Here is a 19057-nt window from a genome sequence, read left to right as displayed (position 1 = left end):
GTGACTAAGTAACAACAACAATAGCATGTACTATTATGTATAACCATAATCTTGTGCGCTAGTCTGGTGCAATTCATGGTTATTATTCTGTCAGTTCTCAGAATTGCAAATGCAAAGTCCAGCTGGACGCAGAAGGCATGTGTTTGTTCTTTGTGGTTTATCTTTTTATGACCAGAGTCCAAGTCAAATATTTTGTGAAACACTGGTAAGTGCCTTTTTAACACAAAAAGAGTTTTAAGTAGGCAAAATGGTTTCTAATTGTTCTGTATTTACAATTTTGGTTCCTAATGAGGTTGAGCAATTTTTGTGTTTTGAAGATTTGCTGATTTTTTTGGAATTCTCTTCATTTCTTTTATGTAAGGAGGGTTGTCTGTTACTTCACTGACTTTTAAGCACTTAGTATATTTTTATAGTAGCTTTTTTGTGTCATATGTTGTAAATTTCCCTCCCCTTTGTCTTTTAGTTTTTGTGTGTGCTTTTATCTTAAGGAAGAAGCATTCAATTTACACAGATTCCAATCTATCAACTCTTTCCCTTTTGACTTCTTGCCTTTCTGATGTTCTTCGATCTGTCTGTTCTAAAATTAAGTAACTATTTTAGGTTTTTATATTGAAATATTTTGTATTTAAGCTCTCTGGAATTGACTTTGTGTAATTTATAGGGAGGGCTCAGTAATTAAAAAAAAAATCCAGCTGCCAATAACAGGAGATGCAAGAGATATGATTCAATCCCGGGGTTGGAAGGACCCCATGGAGAAGGAAATGGCAACCTGCTCCAGTATTATTGCCTGGTAAATCCCAGAGACAGAAGAATCTTGTCTGCTACAGTCCAAGGGGTTGCAAAGAGTCAGGCACAACTGAGCACGCACACACGCGAATGTGTAGAGAACTAACTTCTTTATTTTTCTAAATTGTCAATCCATATCCAGAGATCACTCACTAAAATCAAGCAGCTATGAGATGACATTTTGGTCTTATCCATGATTGCATGTGGGGTCACCTCAGCCTTCTTCATGCCTTTCGTAGTTGAACACTGTACTCTTTACATTATGACACCTTCAACCAACCGTTACCTTAGGCTCTCGGTTATGAGATGACCAGTAAGCCTTCTGAATTCCTTTATGGTGCTGCGGATAGATAGCCAAGAGTTCTGCTTCAGAATCATTGTCATGCCTGTCTTTTCAGCAATTTTGCATTGCTAGGCCCCTAATTTAAAACATAGTAAACAAACAAAAGACCCAAAGTGTTAAAACCAGTGATAAAACACTAATAATTGTAATCCAGTTGAGACAGAGAGGAAATCATTAAATGTATGGAAAGTTACATCTTTTACCCACTGCTGTATTTTCATAGAATAACGTAGGTTATTGTAGGTACTTGTCAAGATAATGATTGAAATGTCTTAAATGGCACAAACATTGGGAGTGGCTTGTCCAGACTCTGTATTCTCTGTCCAGACATCTATATTCTGAAGACTCCCCTTCATAGCTCAGTTGGTAAAGAATCTGCTTGCAATGCAGGACACCCTGGTTCAATTCATGAGTTGGGAAGATCTGCTGGAGAAGGGATAGGCTACCCACTCCAGTATTCTTGGGCTTTTCTTGTGGCTCAGCTGGTAAAGAATCTGCCTACAATGCGGGAGACCTGGGTTCTATCCCTGGGTTGGGAAGATCCCCTGGAGAAGGGAACGGCTACCCACTCCAGTATTCTGGCCTGGAGAGTTCCATGGACTATATAGTCCATGGGGTCACAAAGAGTCAGACATAACTGAGCAACTTTCACTTCACTTTCTGAAGACTCCAAAATTGATATCCCCACTGGACATTCTTTCTGGCTTCATAGTCACACAGCTAGTAGCTTACTGGATATTTCCATCCCAGTGTTTCAAAGACCCCTCAGACTCAGCATTTTCAAAAGTAAATTCATGATCTCAAGTCCAGCTTTCCCATTTCACAAGGCAAATTAAAAATAAAACAAGAAAGAAAGCAAATAGCATTACTTATCTCAGCAAGTGGCATCTCATCAATGCCAGTCCTTAAAACAGAAAACTAAGCGTAGTCTTGGACATTCCTTTCTTCCTCAGACCCTGTGTACGTGTCTTAATTCTGTTGCTATCATTTCGTCTGCCCTGAAGGTGAAATGCTAGCTACTCAGTCATGTCCGACTCTTCGACCCCATGGACTGTAGATAGCCCGCCAGGCTCCGCTATCATAACCTGATTCAAAGTTCCTATCTTGTCTCTCTTGAACTTCTATAAAGGCTACTTTATTGATCTGTTCTTTTTGCTCAGAAGTTCTCCTACTGGATGTGAATGGTTTATTTTCATGCCCCAGCACTCAGAGTCCTTCTCTGGCCAAACTGTCTAAGTTAGCCTGTTGGAATCCTCCTATCTCATCACTCCGTTTGTTGGCTTTAAAGTGATTATCACAGTCTGTGATTCTGGTGGACTTTCCTTTGATGACAAAGTTCACGTTGCCTTTCCTCACTGTACATTCATACTGCTTCTCTCAGTGAATCCAGGCTGGCCTTTGACTTAACTTGATAAAGAGAATGTAGCAGACGGAAAACAGTGGTAGTTTTTTTTTTTTTTTTTAATAACTACCAGAAATACCTCCCAGCTGTTTACACACATTCTCTTCCTCCCATCAAGAATGGAGTCTTCTAATCTCCTTTCTCTTGATCTGAGCTGGCCTTTTGACTCCTTTTAACCTGTGAAATATATGTAAATGACCAAGCCAGTTAAAGAACCAAGCCATAAGAAGCCTGGGCGCTTCTGCACTCAGTATTTTGATGCCATGGAACACTATGTGAGAAGTTCAGCTGCTCTGAAGGGCATGAGGGCCATGCAGCTGCCAGCTCCTCCGGAAGTCCAGCCGAGGGAATGGACATGTGTGTGTTGTGTGTGTGTGTGTGGCGTGTGTGTGTGTATGTTTATTAGCTGCTCAATTGTGTCTAACTCTTTGTGACCCCATGGGAATTCTCTGGGCAAGAATCCTGGAGTGGGTTGCCATTCCCTTCTCCAGAGGATCTTCCTGACCCAAGGATCAAACCCCAGTCTTCTGTATTACAGGCAGATTCTCTATCATCTGAGCCACAAATTTCAGGTCTAATGGACATGTAAGTGATACTTTTTCAGAAATTGTTCCCACTAGGGTTCTCAGCTAAACACAGTCACGTACTTGACTCCAATGAAACCACCCAGCTGAGCTCAGTCAAACACAAATATTGATTTGTTATTCTTTGTATTGAATGTATACATCCTATGTACTTCGTATACATGCAATTTTTCACAATTAAATGAAAAAGTAAAAACTTCCTAGAACCAAAAAATGATATCAGTTGTCAGATTGGAAAGGTACCGTAATGCTGATCAGGATAAAGGAAAACCGTGTACACACAGGCACATTGTCATCACACATTAAATCATGTACATACAGGCACATTGTCATTACATGTAAGAGACACCTAATTCAACAATCATTGCGGGGTGGAGCAGATCCATGTAGGAATCCAGAAGATAGAACTGCTCCAGAAGGCAACATATGAACATGCACATCAATAGCAAAATGTTGTTGTTCAGTTGTTAAGTCGTGTTCCACTCTGCATCCCCACGAACTGCAGCACACCAGGCTTCCTGCCCTTCACTATCTCCCTGAGTTTGCTCAAACTCATGTCCATTGCACTGGTGATGCTGTCTAACCATCTCATCCTCTGCTGCCCCCGTTTCCTTTCACCTTCAGTCTTCCCCAGCATCAAGGCCTTTTCCAACGAGTCAGCTCTTGGCACCAGCTGACCATTATACTGGGACTTCAATGCTTACTACCAAATATTTAATCCCTTACAATTTTTTCCAGCCTTACTACTCAGAGATAATTAACCTCTTTCATTTTTAATATTTCTTTTAAGTTTAAATTTATGTTTTATCACTCTTTGGACTCCTCAGTTGTACACAGTATTTACTTATCACCTGATATTTTTCAGATGAATATTATTCAGCCCTCTGCACCGCTTTGTCTCCTTCACTTGTTCCAACAGAGTTATCTTCTAATTTGTAATTACAGCAGCAATGAGTATTTATATCATTATGGCTAATAAATGTTGGTTTTATGATAACAGTATATTTCCTCAAATTTTTTTTTTCAGTATGTAGTGGTCACCTCGTTTTCATATGTGTATCATTAAATATTTTCCAATATCCACATCACATGCGTAGCAATAAATATTTTCTAATTTCTTCAACATTAAATAATTTCATAAGAGTAAAAGTTAAGTGAAAAATTCCCAAGAGTTGTGCATGGGTCATTGGAGCATAGATAATAATTAAGTACCATGTTTAAAACTCTTTATCCTAAATTATAACTCAGAAAATTACACAGAATTACAGCGTACATTGAAATGAATTATTGTGATGCAAACATCCATGTAACCATCACCAAAATCAAGACATATTCTATTGCCAGCTTTACAGCAAAACTCTCCCCAACTGTTGCCCCATCTTTAGCTCCTAGAGGTAATTATGATTTTGACTTGATACCTTACATTTATTAATTCATATCTCCTGACATTTTTCCTGTTTTTAAACTCACAAAAATGGGATACAGATTGATTTACCTCAATATTGCATTTGTGAGATCCGTCCTTGTTGCAGCTGGGTATAGCGGTACCTATTCATTTTCATTGCTGTGCGGTAAAGCATTCCATTATGTGAATACACCACAATTTTTCTTAATCCGTTCTACTGTTGGTTGACATTTCTCCTCAATTTCGGCTATTATGAAGAATGTTGCTTTGAAAGTTCTTGTATATGTGCCCTGGTCCCCAGGAGTAAAGCTGCAGGGTACTAAATCTTCCTGTAATAGAACTGTCAGTCGTCCAGAATGCTTTTTCTGTCTTGTCTGCACTTCCCCAGCAGCCCTGAGAGTGCCTGCTGCCCTGTAGCCTTACTACCAGTTAAAACGTAACTTCCCACCCTACCTGATGCTTGGATACATCAGTCTTCTTCATTTGAGCCATTCATTCTTCAGAATAGCATTTGTAAGACATTGTCTCATATTGTGGTTTTTCATCTCGTTTTTCTGGTTGGTAATGAGGTCAAGAATATATTCAAATGCATAAGCCATTTGGATTCCTTCTTATGAAATTACTGTTATCCTGCCCCTTTTTTAAAAAATTGGAGTGTAGTTGATTGATAGCATTGTATTAGTTTCTGGTGTACAGCAAGGTGATTAAGTTATACGTATATATACATATTCTTCTTCATATTGGTTTCCATTATGCTTTTCCCCCCTCATTTTTATCCTGAATTAAATATAGATCTGCCAGTAACAAATTCTGTTATTTAAATGTAAAGACATCTTGATTTTGTTCTCATTCTTAAAGATGATTTTATGAATATAGGGTCTTAAACTGCTACCTTTCATCTTGGAGAACCATGAAGTATTATTCTGTTGATTTCCTGGTTTTGTTATTGCTATTAAGAAGTCTGTTCAATGATCTTTAATGAATTTTCTTCTCAAAAGACCATAGTGAAAGTGAAAGTCACTCAGTTGTGACCAACTCTTTGCAACCCCATGGACTGTAGCCTGTCAGGCTCCTCTGTCTGTGGAATTCTCCAGGCAAGAATACTGGAGTGGGTAGCCTTTCCCTTTCCAGGGGATCTTCCCGACCCAGAGATCAAACCTAGGTCTTGTACATCACAGGTGCATTCTTTACAATCTGAGCTACCAGAGAAGCCCAAGAATATTGGAGTGGGTAGCCTATTCCTTCTCCAGGGGGTCTTCCTGACCCAGGGATCAAACCAGGGTCTCCAGTATTGCAGGTAGATTCATAAAAGATTATATGTAGTACTTAATATGAAAGTATGTTATACTTTGACTATGATGTGTGTAGATTTGAATTTCTGATAATTTATTGTGCTTGGACATGAGTTTGAGTAAACTCTGGGAGTTGGTGATGGACAGGGAGGCCTGACGTGCTGCAGTCCATGGAGTTGCAAAGAGTCAGACACGACTGAGTGACTGAACCGAACTGATTGTGCTTGGTATTCATGAATCTTTCTGAGTCTCCAGATCAGTGTTTTCCACCATTTTTGGCAGATTCTCAATTATTTCTTCAAATATTGCCCTTGTCACTATGTTCTTCATCCTCCTTTCCTGGGGATTCAATTTTACGTGAATGAGTCCTTTTTCTTCACTGTACCAAATGTATTTCTTATCTTCTTTTTTATATTTCCCTTCTTTTTTGTATCTTGGTATTACGTTCTGGATAATTTATTCTGACCTACCTTCCAGTTTACTACTTCTCTCTTTGTGTTTAATCAGTTTACAAATTCACTCATTGAGTTTTTCATTTCAGTTATTGTATTTTTTAGTTTTCTAGAGTTTCTATTTGGTTCTGTTCAGATATTCTGTTTTTAGATTCTTGTGTTCCAGGCTTATCATTTATTTCAATAAAATAAATATAATTATGTTGTAATTTGTGACTAGTAATTTGATGCCTAGAGTCTTTATTTTTTTTTTCCAGCTGACCTTTAGCATGGTGATAGCATGTTTCACACGTTTATTTTATTTATTTATTATTTTTCAATCTTATAGGAATTTTTAAAATTAATTTTATTGGCATATAGCTGCTTTACAATGCTGCGTTAGTTTCTACTTTACAGCAAATGAATCAGCTATATATGTACATGTATCCACTTCCTTTTGGACTTCCGGTTCAGATCACCACAGTGCATTTAGTAGTGCTCCCTGTGCTATAGAGTATATTCTTGTTAGTTACCTATTTTATACATAGTATCAATACTGTGTACTTGTCAATAAGTCTTTGGTTTTTATTGTCAGTTATTTTTACTGGATGTTACACATAGTATCTTGTTTTTTGTGTGTGCTTTCTTATCATAGATTATGTGCTGACTCTTATTTAAAAAATACATGTAGATAACTTGTGGCCTAGAAAAATATTACATTCTTACAGAAAGGGTATTTCTTTACTTCTTCCAAGTACAATGGGGCACTTCTGTCTCAAGACCACATAAATCCAAATTCAAGGCTTGAGGTTCTTTGTACTATGCAGGCGACAAGCTAAGGATGGAAGTCTATCTGAAAACTAGCTTATTCAGTTTTACACTTCTATGTCTCCATACTTCAGTTATGCCAGGTTAAAATTTGGAGGCGTTATCAAACTCTTCATTTTGTACATCAGCGGAGCTGTTGCCCTGTGATACCACCAGCTGACATTTAGCATGGTGATGGCATGGTTCACATGTTTATTTTACTTATTTATTCTTTTTCAATTTATAGGAATTTTTAAAATTAATTTTATTGGCGTATAGTTGCTTTACAATGCTGCATTAGTTTCTACTTTACAGCAAAATGAATCAGCTATATATGTTAGCTCATTTTGGTTAGTGCTTCTTCTGAATTACTCAGTGCTTTCAGGGGGCGGAAAAAAAAGAAAAACAAAACCAGACTTAACCTCTAAGACCTTGATTTGTTCTCAATTTTGGCCTGGTAATTATTCATGGTCTGGTTTTATCTCTTATGATTTATTAGGAGATGTTTTCATATTTCATCTAGTATTTTTATTTTTATATATCCTCAGTAGAAGACTGGCTGAAGTTACCTAATTTACTGTTCCTAGAAACAGAAGTTCCAGCTCTAGTGATATTTAATATATGGGAATATGCAAAGCTCTCACTTGTCCACATATGTTTTAAGGGAACAAAGGAAGTTTTAGTCAAGAGGATTGATAATTCTCTTTTACTCAGAGAATTTCAAAATATTGCAGTTGGTAGTGGGCCAGATGATAAAAGTGTTATATAGTCTATCGTAAGGATTTGGCTTTAAGGAAGTTGTCTTTTCTCCAAGTCAGTTCTGAATTCTTGGTGATTTTGAGCAGAGGGATGACATGATCAGATTTAGTTTTCTTTCTTGGTGTTGAGAAATTGGAATTGGATTTATCATAATTCTTACAACAGCCTTAGTAACTGACTTACACATAAGCACATTGTGGTTATTTAATTTTCTGATTAGTTCGTTTTAATAATGTTCTAAGCCCAGTACATGAACTCACCAGGCTTCCTAGGTGCTGCTAGTGGTAAAGAACCCCCCACCAATGCAGGAGACATAAGAGATGTGGGTTCGATCCTGGGTCAGGAAGATCCCATGGAGGAGGGCATGGCAACCCACTCCAGTATTCTTGCCTGGAGAATCCCCATGAATAGAGGAGCCTGGCAGGTTACAGTCCATAGGGTTGCAAAGAGTTGCCACAACTCAAACGACAACCCAGCACAGCATGTATGAAGTCACCATCAAGACAAAATTTAGGACACAATCTATATCTAACTATATGGTCTTTCCCACATTTCATCCTGCTGTCAGTTTTTTGTCCATCATTATTATCATTCTTTATCTCTCCTGTAGTTTTATTACATTTATATATACTCTTTAAAATGTTTAAATATATTTACCTTTGCAGAAGGAGGATCTCACCCATGGAATATTGTAGTACTTGGACTCTCCTTATTTTATATTTCTAAGATACACTCATATTTCTGAGTGTTGCTATAGTTAATTGGTGTTTGAAGAAGGGAATGGCTACCCACTCCAGTATTCTTGCCTGGAGAATTCCATGGACAGAGGAGTCTGGAGGGCTATAGTCCATAGGGTTGCAAAAAGTCGGACACGACTGAGCAACTAACACTTTTACTTTTTTGTTTCATTGTTATAAGATTTCATTGACAGAGTAAACTTTATTTATCCACTCTTGGTGTGATTTGAGTTGTTTCTAGATTTTTCTGTTGGAAGTAGTTTTGTTATTAACATGGCCTGTATATGGCTCTTGGTGGATCTGTGCAAGAGTGTCTATGTGTATGGGGGGAGGAGTGGCGGAGGTTTAATGGTATAAAAAAATGTGAATGTTCATTTTAGGAGATAATAGCATGTTTTGCCAGGTGTTTACACCATGTTTGAAGCTTACTGGCAATGTGTAAGGGACTTTGTGTATCTAAACATCTGTGCTTTTTTCTAACAGTTGACATGGTCATACTTTTTCATCTTTGCAATGCAATCAATGTAAAATGGAATCTCATTGCGGTTTTGATTTACACGCCCCTTATCACGAAGAGTATAGTTTCTCTTCATGTTCATTACCCATATGTGTTTCATCTTTCTGTGAAATGCCTATCCATGCGTTTTGCCCATTTTCTTACTGGATTGTTGGTGGGGGTTTTCTTACTTAATTTCTGCTACTGCTACTGCTGCTAAGTCGCTTCAGTCGTGTCCGACTCTGTGCGACCCCATAGACAGCAACCCACCAGGCTCCTCTGTTCCTGGGATTCTCCAGGCAAGAACACTGGAGTGGGTTGCCATTTCCTTCTCCAATGCATGAAAGTGAAAAATGAAAGGGAAGTCGCTCAGTCATGTCCGACTCCTCACAACCCCATGGACTGCAGCCTACCAGGCTCCTGCGTCCATGGGATCCTCCAGGCAAGAGTACTGGAGTAGGGTGCCATTGCCTTCTCCACATAATTTCTAGGAGAGCTTAAAATATTCTGACACTAATTCTTCATCAATGATGTGAACTGTAGCCATATTCTTCCAGTTTGTAACTTGTCTTTTCTCAGAGTATTAGATGTCTTTTGATATTCAAAAGGTTTTAATATTATAGTTCATATTTTCAATATTTTCAACTATATTTAAAAACTTTTTAGTTTTTGCTTAGAATTTTTCCCTATCCCAGTATTTAAAAGATGTTTAAAATATTTATTTTTATTTATTTATTTGGCTGCACCAGACCTTAGTCACAGCATTAGGGGTCTTTTTAGTTGCAGCATGTGAGCTCTTAGTTGCCGCATGTAGGATCTAGTTCCCTGACAAGGGATCAAACCCAGGCCTCCTGCGTCAGGAGCTTGGAGTTTTAGCCATTGGACCACCAGGGAAGTCCCTTTAAATAAGATAATTAACTGCGTTTCCTATAAAGAATTTTGGATTTTCTTTTTTTGTTTTAAATTCCTAATTCTACAGCAATTTGCTTTTTGTGTGACATGAGACATGAATAAAATTTCATCTTTTTCCATAGACACCGATTTTATCAATGCTAGTTTTTGAATGAATCCTTTTCCCCTCACTGATTTGACATGCTGCCAGTTGAATAGATCTCTTCTGTTTTTGTTTTTTTTTTTTAATAAGTTTATCTGTCACTGCGTTAATACTATACTTTTTTAATTACTAAGGCTCATAATTAATCCTTACATATCCTAGGGCAAGTTTTTCCTCCTTGCTTATCTTTATTCAATAATTGACAAGCTCTTCTTGGCCCTTTATCTTCCATATAATTTTTATAATCATTTTATCATGAACTATGAAAAACTGCAAAAATTGATGAGAATCTCATTGCATTTTTGACTCAAAATTTACTTCTTTGTGTTACAATTTCTAACTCTGACTTCTATTTCTAACTCTAAGATAACTTATGGTTATCTATTTATGTAGTTCTCAATTAGTGTTTCTTAATAATATTGCAAAATCTCCTAGCTTGCTGATGTTTATTATATATTACATAATTTTACATATTTATATTGTAATAAATGTATATGACATTTTATAGGTAATTAATATTTTCTGATACTATTGGAAACAGTGTCTTATTAATTGTATTTTCTAGTTGTTTGCTTTTGGTATAAAAAAAAATTGACTTTTGTATATTAATCTTCCATTCATCCATATTGTTAAATTAGAACATGTTATCACTTACATCTGAAATCTAAAAAAAAGTCACCCTTACATAAACAAAATGGAGAGATGGTTTGCCAAGGGTTGGGAATTGGGAGAAATAAGGAGAGATTTGGTAAAAGGGTACAGATGAATAAAGTCTGAGGATCTAACATAAAACATGGTGATCATAGTTGATAACACTATTGTATAATTGAAATTTGCTAAGAGAGTAGAATTTAAATGTCATCACCCCCACAAAAGGTGAATGCGTGAGGTGTGATCGATGTGTTAATTAACTCAGTGGGAGGAGTCTTTCACAGTATATACATCTATCAAATCATGTCATACACTAAAGTGAAAAAGTGAAAGTTGCTCAATTGTATCTGACTCTTTGTGACCCCACAGACTGTACAGTCCATGGAATTCTCCAGGCCAGAATACTGGAGTGGGTACCCTTTCCCGTCTTCAGGGGATCTTCCCAACCCAGGGATCAAACTCAGGTCTCCCACACTGCAGGCAGATTCACTAAATATTTTACAATTTTAATTGTCAATTTTGCCTCAACAAAAATGAAAAATGTTCTAAAGTTGTTTGCAGAATTTATAAATATCAAACAATTATCATTTTCCCCTTTGATCCATCAATAATTGAGAAGATGCATTGAGATATTTTATTACAGTGGCAGATTCATCTATTTGTGTCTCCAATTTTGTTTAAATGTTTACATATTTAGAAACTATTTTATTTAGTTGTTTTAAAATGCTATGTCTTTTTGAATAATTGAAATATTCTCATTTGATCCTGAACTTCCTTGTTCTTAGTAATTCTTTTTTTTTTTTTGTATTAATCCAATTTGTATCTTTTCACGTCACTATAATTGATGTACCTGAGCTCAAGACCCATTCCTAGAATTAGGCTAATGGTATCAACATCACCTGAGCATGGGGATTAGTAATGGAAGATGTATATTTTCCAAGAGTATTAGGGTTTTTATTAAATGCACTAAATAATATAACGGTCTCTAAACCGAAGCCACTCTTCTTTTTCCGTCTTTGGCACGGCATCCTGTGTCCAGGGTCTCTCCTTCGTTGGAATTGGAAACCATATTTAAGCACCACATGGCCTATACAACCTTCATTTCTGGGTCTGCACTCAAGTGGGAGGATCTGAGGCGAGTTGCGGTAAGATCTAGTTCTTTTCCTCCTTGTCATTTCCCTGCTGCTGCTGCTGCTGCTGCTAAGTCGCTTCAGTTGTGTCTGACCCTATGCGACCCCATAGACGGCAGCCCACCAGGCTCCCCCGTCCCTGGGGTTCTCCAGGCAAGAACACTGGAGTGGGTTGCCATTTCCTTCTCCAATGCATGAAAGTGAAAAGTGAAAGTGAAGTCGCTCAGTCGTGTCCGACTCTTAGCGACCCCATGGACTGCAACCCACCAGGCTCCTCCGTCCATGGGATTTTCCAGGCAAGAGTACTGGAGTGGGGTGCCTAAGCTACAACAATTAAGATGATAGTGTGTTGGTCTTCCCAAAGGTATTACTCCAGACTCTTAACTGGAGTAAATACGACTTCTTCAACTTACTGATCGTAGAGGAAATGTTAGCAATTGGCCTTCAAATCCTTCTTGACAAATACCAAATTGACCTCACTGTTTACATACACTTACATTTAAATTTTTATTTCACTGAAATCTCTGTCTACAGCAGTTTTATTTTATTGTTCTAATAGATCTGGAAAAGTTGTGGATAGCAGAAATCTGTTAGATCTTTCTATCCAAGTAGGATTCTTACCAGATGACAGATTTCTAGGAGTCTGTCAGCTTTCACCAACTTCTCTTAAACACACTGATATGTCCTCTCATAGAAAGGGCATGAATGAAGATAGCAGAGATCCCATTTAGGCTGAGATTAAGACAGATACAAACCCTCCAGATATCTTTCATTTAAGGCCAAGGCCAGCATCCTTTCATGTTTTAGGTTTCACAGAATCATATATACCAAAAGCTTCAGTTTTTAAAGCAGAGATTTACAGAGTCAACACAAAGAAGTGAAGCAAAAACTGACACAGGCAAAATAATCTTTCTCCTTCCTGCAACTTGGGATAAGAACCTCTTCAGTATTTATTTATTTATTTTTTTGCTAAACTGAAAGGCAATTGCTTAAAAGGTCTTATTGCTCATGCAATTGCTTAAAAGGTCTTATTGCTCATCACTGCTCATAAATTGATGTTTTTGGATGATAGGAAAAATATCACTATGCACTATTCCCATTTTAAAGCAATCTGCATCTGTGTCAGGGACCCTGTTCCATCTAAGGTGCCTCTCTCAGGTATCCTTATCACCAGTCCTTCTCGAGTGCGCTCTCTCTCTCATTGGAATTCTATGACAAAACCATGGGCTGTCAAGGTGGCTCAGTGATAAAGAATCTACCTGCTATGCAGGAGATATGCGATACGCAAGTTCAGTTCCGGGTTCGGGAAGATCCCTGGAGTAGGGATCTTCTACTCCAGGGCCACCTACTCCACTATTCGGGCCTGGGAAGTTCCATGGACAGAGGAGCCTTGAGGGCTACCATCCACGGGGTTGCAAAGAGTCAAGACACGACTGGGTGACTGAGCATGCACCAGGTGACAGAACCCTAAGAAAAGCCCAAACGGGAACAGGCAAGCATGGCCCATGCAATTAACAAGGTGACTGCCGTTTCATCTTGAAGAATAGGTGGACTCTGCAGAAGCGTGCCTGATCATAGCCAACCCCCTATGCAGTGATTCACATGCTGAAGACTCTTCAAACATCATGAGGTAAGAAGCCGGTGCTATGTCTTATATGCTCAGATTCTGGTCTTTATTTTCTCTCCTTTAAAATAAAGCCCAGTACATAGGACTAAACAGGTGTCATCTATCATAGCACAGAGGAGTCATCATATTCCAGGTTTCTGCCTTATTTTTTGCCCCCAGAGACAGCAGATGTGTGAAAAAAGGAAGTCAAAATAGAGTTTCCTGTATGTTGATGTGCTTTTCCACTTACTTTCCTGTAGTTTTATATGAATAACAGCTGTGTAAATTTAAAAAGCAAACATACAGATAACTGATAAACTGTTCAGATAGCGCCTTTCTCACTAACGTCATCTCAAAAATAAAGATAGCACGTGTGATTTGTGAACCTTATTCAGAGACTTTATTTACTGGGTTTTTTTTCTAGGAGTCTTAGTGAAAGGTTGTGTGTGGTTCAGTATGGTGCACTTTTGACTTTTGGCTGTATTTTCAAGATGGCTATGGGTAGTGTTACCATCCTGAACTGAACTATCCATGAGCAAGAGCTTAATTTGTGGTAACAGATTTAAATGCAATGCCATTGAACCTAATCCAGACAACCTGTTGGCGCTCAGAGCAAAATAAATGTATATAGCTGAAGGTTACTCTACAAAAAGCAAGGAACAGCTATACAGTAAATATGAGAAGGATCTTAGTTTCTTATTTTGTAAAAGTTATTTTGAGAAAGTTGTGTTAGACAGTCTATGAGCTACTTCAATGATAGACAGCAATTCGGTCCCTATTTTTTTTAATTAATGTGTTTGAGTTTGAAAGCTACAATGTATGAAAATTCCTCCTCAAGAATTGGTCCCAGATGACCACAGCTATTAATACCAAGAGCTGGCCTTACCATAGATATAATTTGCTAAGTCACTAAAATCATAGTTTTCTTCCACATGTATGCTATTAAAAATCATAACAAAGAACTTTGTAATATGTGCTTTTCCTGTACTTATGCACACATCAGTTTAACTTTGAATTGAATTAATATTACAAAGATGTTAGACATGGCACATCACTAATGAAAATATTTGTTGTTTATGTAGGGTGCTCTCTATCAAGAACTATTACCCTAACACCAGGATCATCATACAGATACTTCAGTCCCATAACAAGGTATTGCAACATTATAGCCTGTTCAGTCTCCTCCTATTTTGGTCTACAGACCTAGATGAACCTTAGTTCCTCCAAGTAATATATGAACTTACTATTTTCTAGTGGGTCTACACACAAAAGGTTTTTGCCAGTTGTAGGTGAAATTGGGAATCTCATTAAGATTATTAATCACATAAAAATGTCAATTTGGCAAGAGTTATGTTTATATACTTTAAAAGCTGCCTGATGGTCTGGAATCCGGTCATCCTGAATTTAGATGCTGACTCAGATCCTTCCGTTCGGGTCACCGACAGGTCTTGACACAGCCTTAAATATTGAGAGCCACTAAAATAAGTAGTCAGGTTGGACAGTGACAAAGGTTTAAGAGACAGCCAAGGGCTAGGGCAGGGTTGAACAATGAGATTCATCTACTGCACAAGTCCACTCATTCAGGACTAGGAGAGATGGCTATTTTATCTGATGCATAGAAACCGACACAGAGAGTCAAATAAAAGGAAGAAACAGAGGACTATGTTTCAAAGAAAAGAATAAGATTAAACCTCAGAAAAAAAAACTAATGAAAAGGGGAAATAAGGACACACAGAAGACAATGTGTGAAATGAGGGGATGAATGAATGAAATGAGGGGATGAAATAATGAAAATGATGGGATGGAAAAATACATTACGTGCTGTTGGAGAACAAAATAAATCTGAAGAAGCTGTACCTGTATCAGACAAGATAGACTTTAAAACAAAGACTTTAATCAGATTAAAAGAAGAGCATTACATATGGTAAAGGAGTCAATCCAGCAAGAAGATATAACTTTTGTAATTATTTATGACACCAACATAGGAGAACCTAAATTTATAAAGCAAATGTGAAGAAATCTAAAGGGAGAAATAGACAGCAATACTTTGTTTTGTTGAAGAACAGTTGATGTAAAATGTCATTTTGGTTTCTGGTGTACAGTATTCAATATTTGTATATGTTGCGAAATGATGTAGTAATTCAAAATTTTTATGGATTATACTCCATTTAAAGTTATTTCAGAATAATGGCTATATTTCACTCTGCCATACAGCCTATCCTTGCTTATCTACTTTATATGTAGCAGTTGGTGTTAAGAGAATTCCCTGCCCCTGTCTTGTCATTCCCTCCCTTTACCCACTGATAGCCACTAGCTTGTTACTAGCTTGTTTTCTGTGTCCATGAGACTGTTTCTCTTACTTTCTACCCTGAAACAGGCCTTTCTGCCAAAGATCCCCAGCTGGAACTGGAACGCTGGCGACAACATCATCTGCTTTGCTGAACTAAAGCTTGGATTCATCGCCCAGGGCTGCTTGGTGCCAGGCTTGTGTACCTTCCTGACGTCTCTATTTGTTGAGCAAAACAAGAAGGTAACCTTGTAAACTGATGTTGAATCTTGGCTCTGTCCCCATGTCCTCCTAAATGTAAGATCAGATATAGAAAATAAAAATTGAGGAAAACAAGAAGGCCCTGAGAAGTGAGATTTGGCTTCTACTTAAGCTGAGAAGGGATTGAGAGATGTGGATTGAAGTCCCAGGCACCACACTGACCTTAAAGAAGTTGTTTACCTGAGTCTTTCCCAAGAATTATTATTGTTGTTTAGTCACTATGTCATGTCTGACTCTTTTTTTGCCACCCCATGGACTGTAGCCACCAGGCCCCTCTGTCCATGGGACTCTCCAGACAAGAATCCTGGAGTGGGTTGCCATTTCCTTACCCAGGGGATCTTCCTGACCCAGGGATCAAACCTGCGTCTCCTGCATCGACAGATGGATTCTTTGCTGCTGAGCCACTGGGGAAGCCCTTACCTAAAAATATTTACTTGCGAAATAAAAACCATAACTCTGCTTCCTCCTTGCACTCCATGATGTTATGAAACTAAATGTATTCATAAACGTAGAAGCACTTTGAGTTACTGAAGGTAGAAATAGAAAATAAAACTTATTAGTGGAGATTTCATATATTAACATATAAGTTAAATACAAAGTAATGGACAATAATAAATAATTATTTTCATCAGAGAAATAATTATACAAATAATCATTAAAATTTAATTTTGCAGATTACTTTGGGGCATTCTATGCAGTAATAATAAGAGTAGCCACGTGTTGAATGTCTACTGTGTGTCATACATTTTAAATACATGATGTTTTTAGTTAGTCACAGAAAACTAAACAAACTGATCACACGGACCACAGCCTTGTCTAACTCAGTGAAATTCTGAGCCATGCCATGTAGGGCCACCCAAGATGGACAGGTCATGGTGGAGAGTTCTGACCAAACATGGTCCACTGGAGAAGGGAATGGCAAACCACTTCAGTATTCTTGCCTTGAGAACCCCATGAACAGTATGAAAAGGCAAAAAGACTGACAATGAAAGATAAACTTCCCAGGTAGATTGGTGCCCAATATGCTACTGGAAGAGAGTGGAGAAATAACTCCAGAAAGAATGAAGAGATGGAGCCAAAGTGAAAACAATGCCCAGTTGTGGATGCGACTGGTGATGGAAGTAAAGTCCGATGCTGTAAAGAACAATATTGAATAGGAACCTGAGATAAATTGGAAGTGGTCAAACAGGAGATGGCAAGTGTGAACATCAACATTTTTGGAATCAGTGAACTAAAATGGACAGGAATGGGCAAATTTAATTCAGATTACCATAACATGTACTACCATGGGAAAGAATTCCTTAGAAGAAATAGAGTAGACCTCAAAGTCAACAAAAGACTCCAAAATGCAGTACTTAGGTGCAATCTCAAAAATGACAGAATTATCTCTGTTCATTTCCGAAGCAAACCATTCAGTATCACAGTAATCCAACTCGACACCCCAACCACTAGTGCCGAAGAAGCTGAAGTTGAACAGTTCTATGAAGACCTACAAGACCTTATAGAACTAAAAACCAAAAAAGATGCCCTGTTCATCATAGGGGACTGGAATACAAAAGAGGAAGTCAAGAGACACCTGGAGTAATAGGCAAGTTTGGCCTTGGAGTACAAAATGAAGCAAAAGCTAACAGAGTTTTGTCAAGAGATCGCACTGGTCATAGCAAACACCCTCTTCCAACAACACAAGAGAAGACTCTACACATGGACATCTCCAGATGGTCAATACTGAAATCAGATTGATAATATTCTTTGTAGCCAAAGATGGAGAAGCCCTATACAGTCAGCAAAAACAAGACTAGGAGCTGACTGTGGCTCAGATCATGAACTCCTTATTGCAAAATTCAGACATAAATTGAAGAAACTATGGAAAACCACTAGACCATTTAGGTATGACTAAATCAAATCCCTTATGATTATACAATGGAAGTGACAAATAGACTCAATGGATTAGATCTGATAGACAGAGTGCCTGAAGAACTATGAATGGAGGTTCATGACACTGTACAAGAGGCAGTGATCAAGACCACCCCCATTAAAAACAAATGCAAAAAGGCAAAATGCGTGTCTGAGGAGACCTTACAAACACCTGGGCAAAGAAGAGAAGTGAAAGGCAAAGGAGAAAAGGAAAGATAAACCCATCTGAATGCAGAGTTCCAAAGAATAGCAAGGAGAGATAAGAAAGCCTTCCTCAGTGATCAGTGGAAAGAAATAGAGGAAAACAATAGAATGGACAAGACTAGAGATCTCTTAAAAAAAATTAGAGATACTAAGGGAATATTTTATGCAAAGATGGGCACAATAAAGGACAGAAAAAGTATGGACCTCACAGAAGCAAAAGATACTAAGAAGAGGGGGCAAGAATACGTGGAGAACTATTCAAAAAAGATCCCCATGACCCAGATAACCATCATGGTGTGATCACTCACCTAGAGCCAGACATCCTAGAATGTGAAGTCAGGTGAACCTTAGGCAGCATCACAATGAACAAAGCTAGTGAAGATGATGGAATTCAAGCTGAGCTATTTCAAATCCTAAAAGATAATGTTGTGAAAGTGCTGCACTCAATATACCAGCAAATTTGGAAAACTCAGCCATGGCCACAGGACTGGAAAATGTCAGTTTTCATTCCAATCCCAAAGAAAGGCAACGCCAAAGAATGTTCAAACTACTGCACAATTGCACTCATCTCACATGCTAGCAAAGTAATGCTCAAAATTCTCCAAGATAGGCTTCAATAGTACATGAACCAAGAACTTCCAGATGTTCAAGCTGGATTTAGAAAAGGCAGAGGAACCAGAGATCAAATTGCCAACGTCCATTGGATCATCAAAAAAGCAAGAGAATTCCAGAAAAACATCAACTTTTGTTTTATTGACTACACCAAAGCCTTTGACTGTGTGGATCACAAGAAATTGTGGAAAATTCTGAAAGAGATGGGAATACCAGACCACCTGACCTGCCTCTTGAGAAATCTGTACGCAGGTCAGGAAGCAACAGTTAGAACTGGACATGGAACAACAGACTTG

The 19057-nt window shown here is 38.0% G+C and overlaps 1 protein-coding gene across 1 annotated transcript in view; it reads left to right on the top strand.

Moving 5' to 3' along the window:
• KCNU1 (potassium channel, subfamily U, member 1) overlaps positions 1–19057 on the top strand; it is a 144474-nt gene that overhangs the window by 32678 nt on the left and 92739 nt on the right. The window contains 4 exon segments of the mRNA XM_010838791.1: positions 11787–11892; positions 13425–13507; positions 14566–14635; positions 15861–16013. Of these exon segments, the coding sequence (XP_010837093.1) occupies positions 11787–11892; positions 13425–13507; positions 14566–14635; positions 15861–16013 (412 nt within the window).

The sequence above is a fragment of the Bison bison genome, unplaced genomic scaffold (assembly GCF_000754665.1).
Source record: "Bison bison bison isolate TAMUID 2011002044 unplaced genomic scaffold, Bison_UMD1.0 scf7180017864105, whole genome shotgun sequence".
Classification (NCBI taxonomy): domain Eukaryota; kingdom Metazoa; phylum Chordata; class Mammalia; order Artiodactyla; family Bovidae; genus Bison; species Bison bison.
This window is presented reverse-complemented; position numbering and strand designations above follow the sequence as displayed.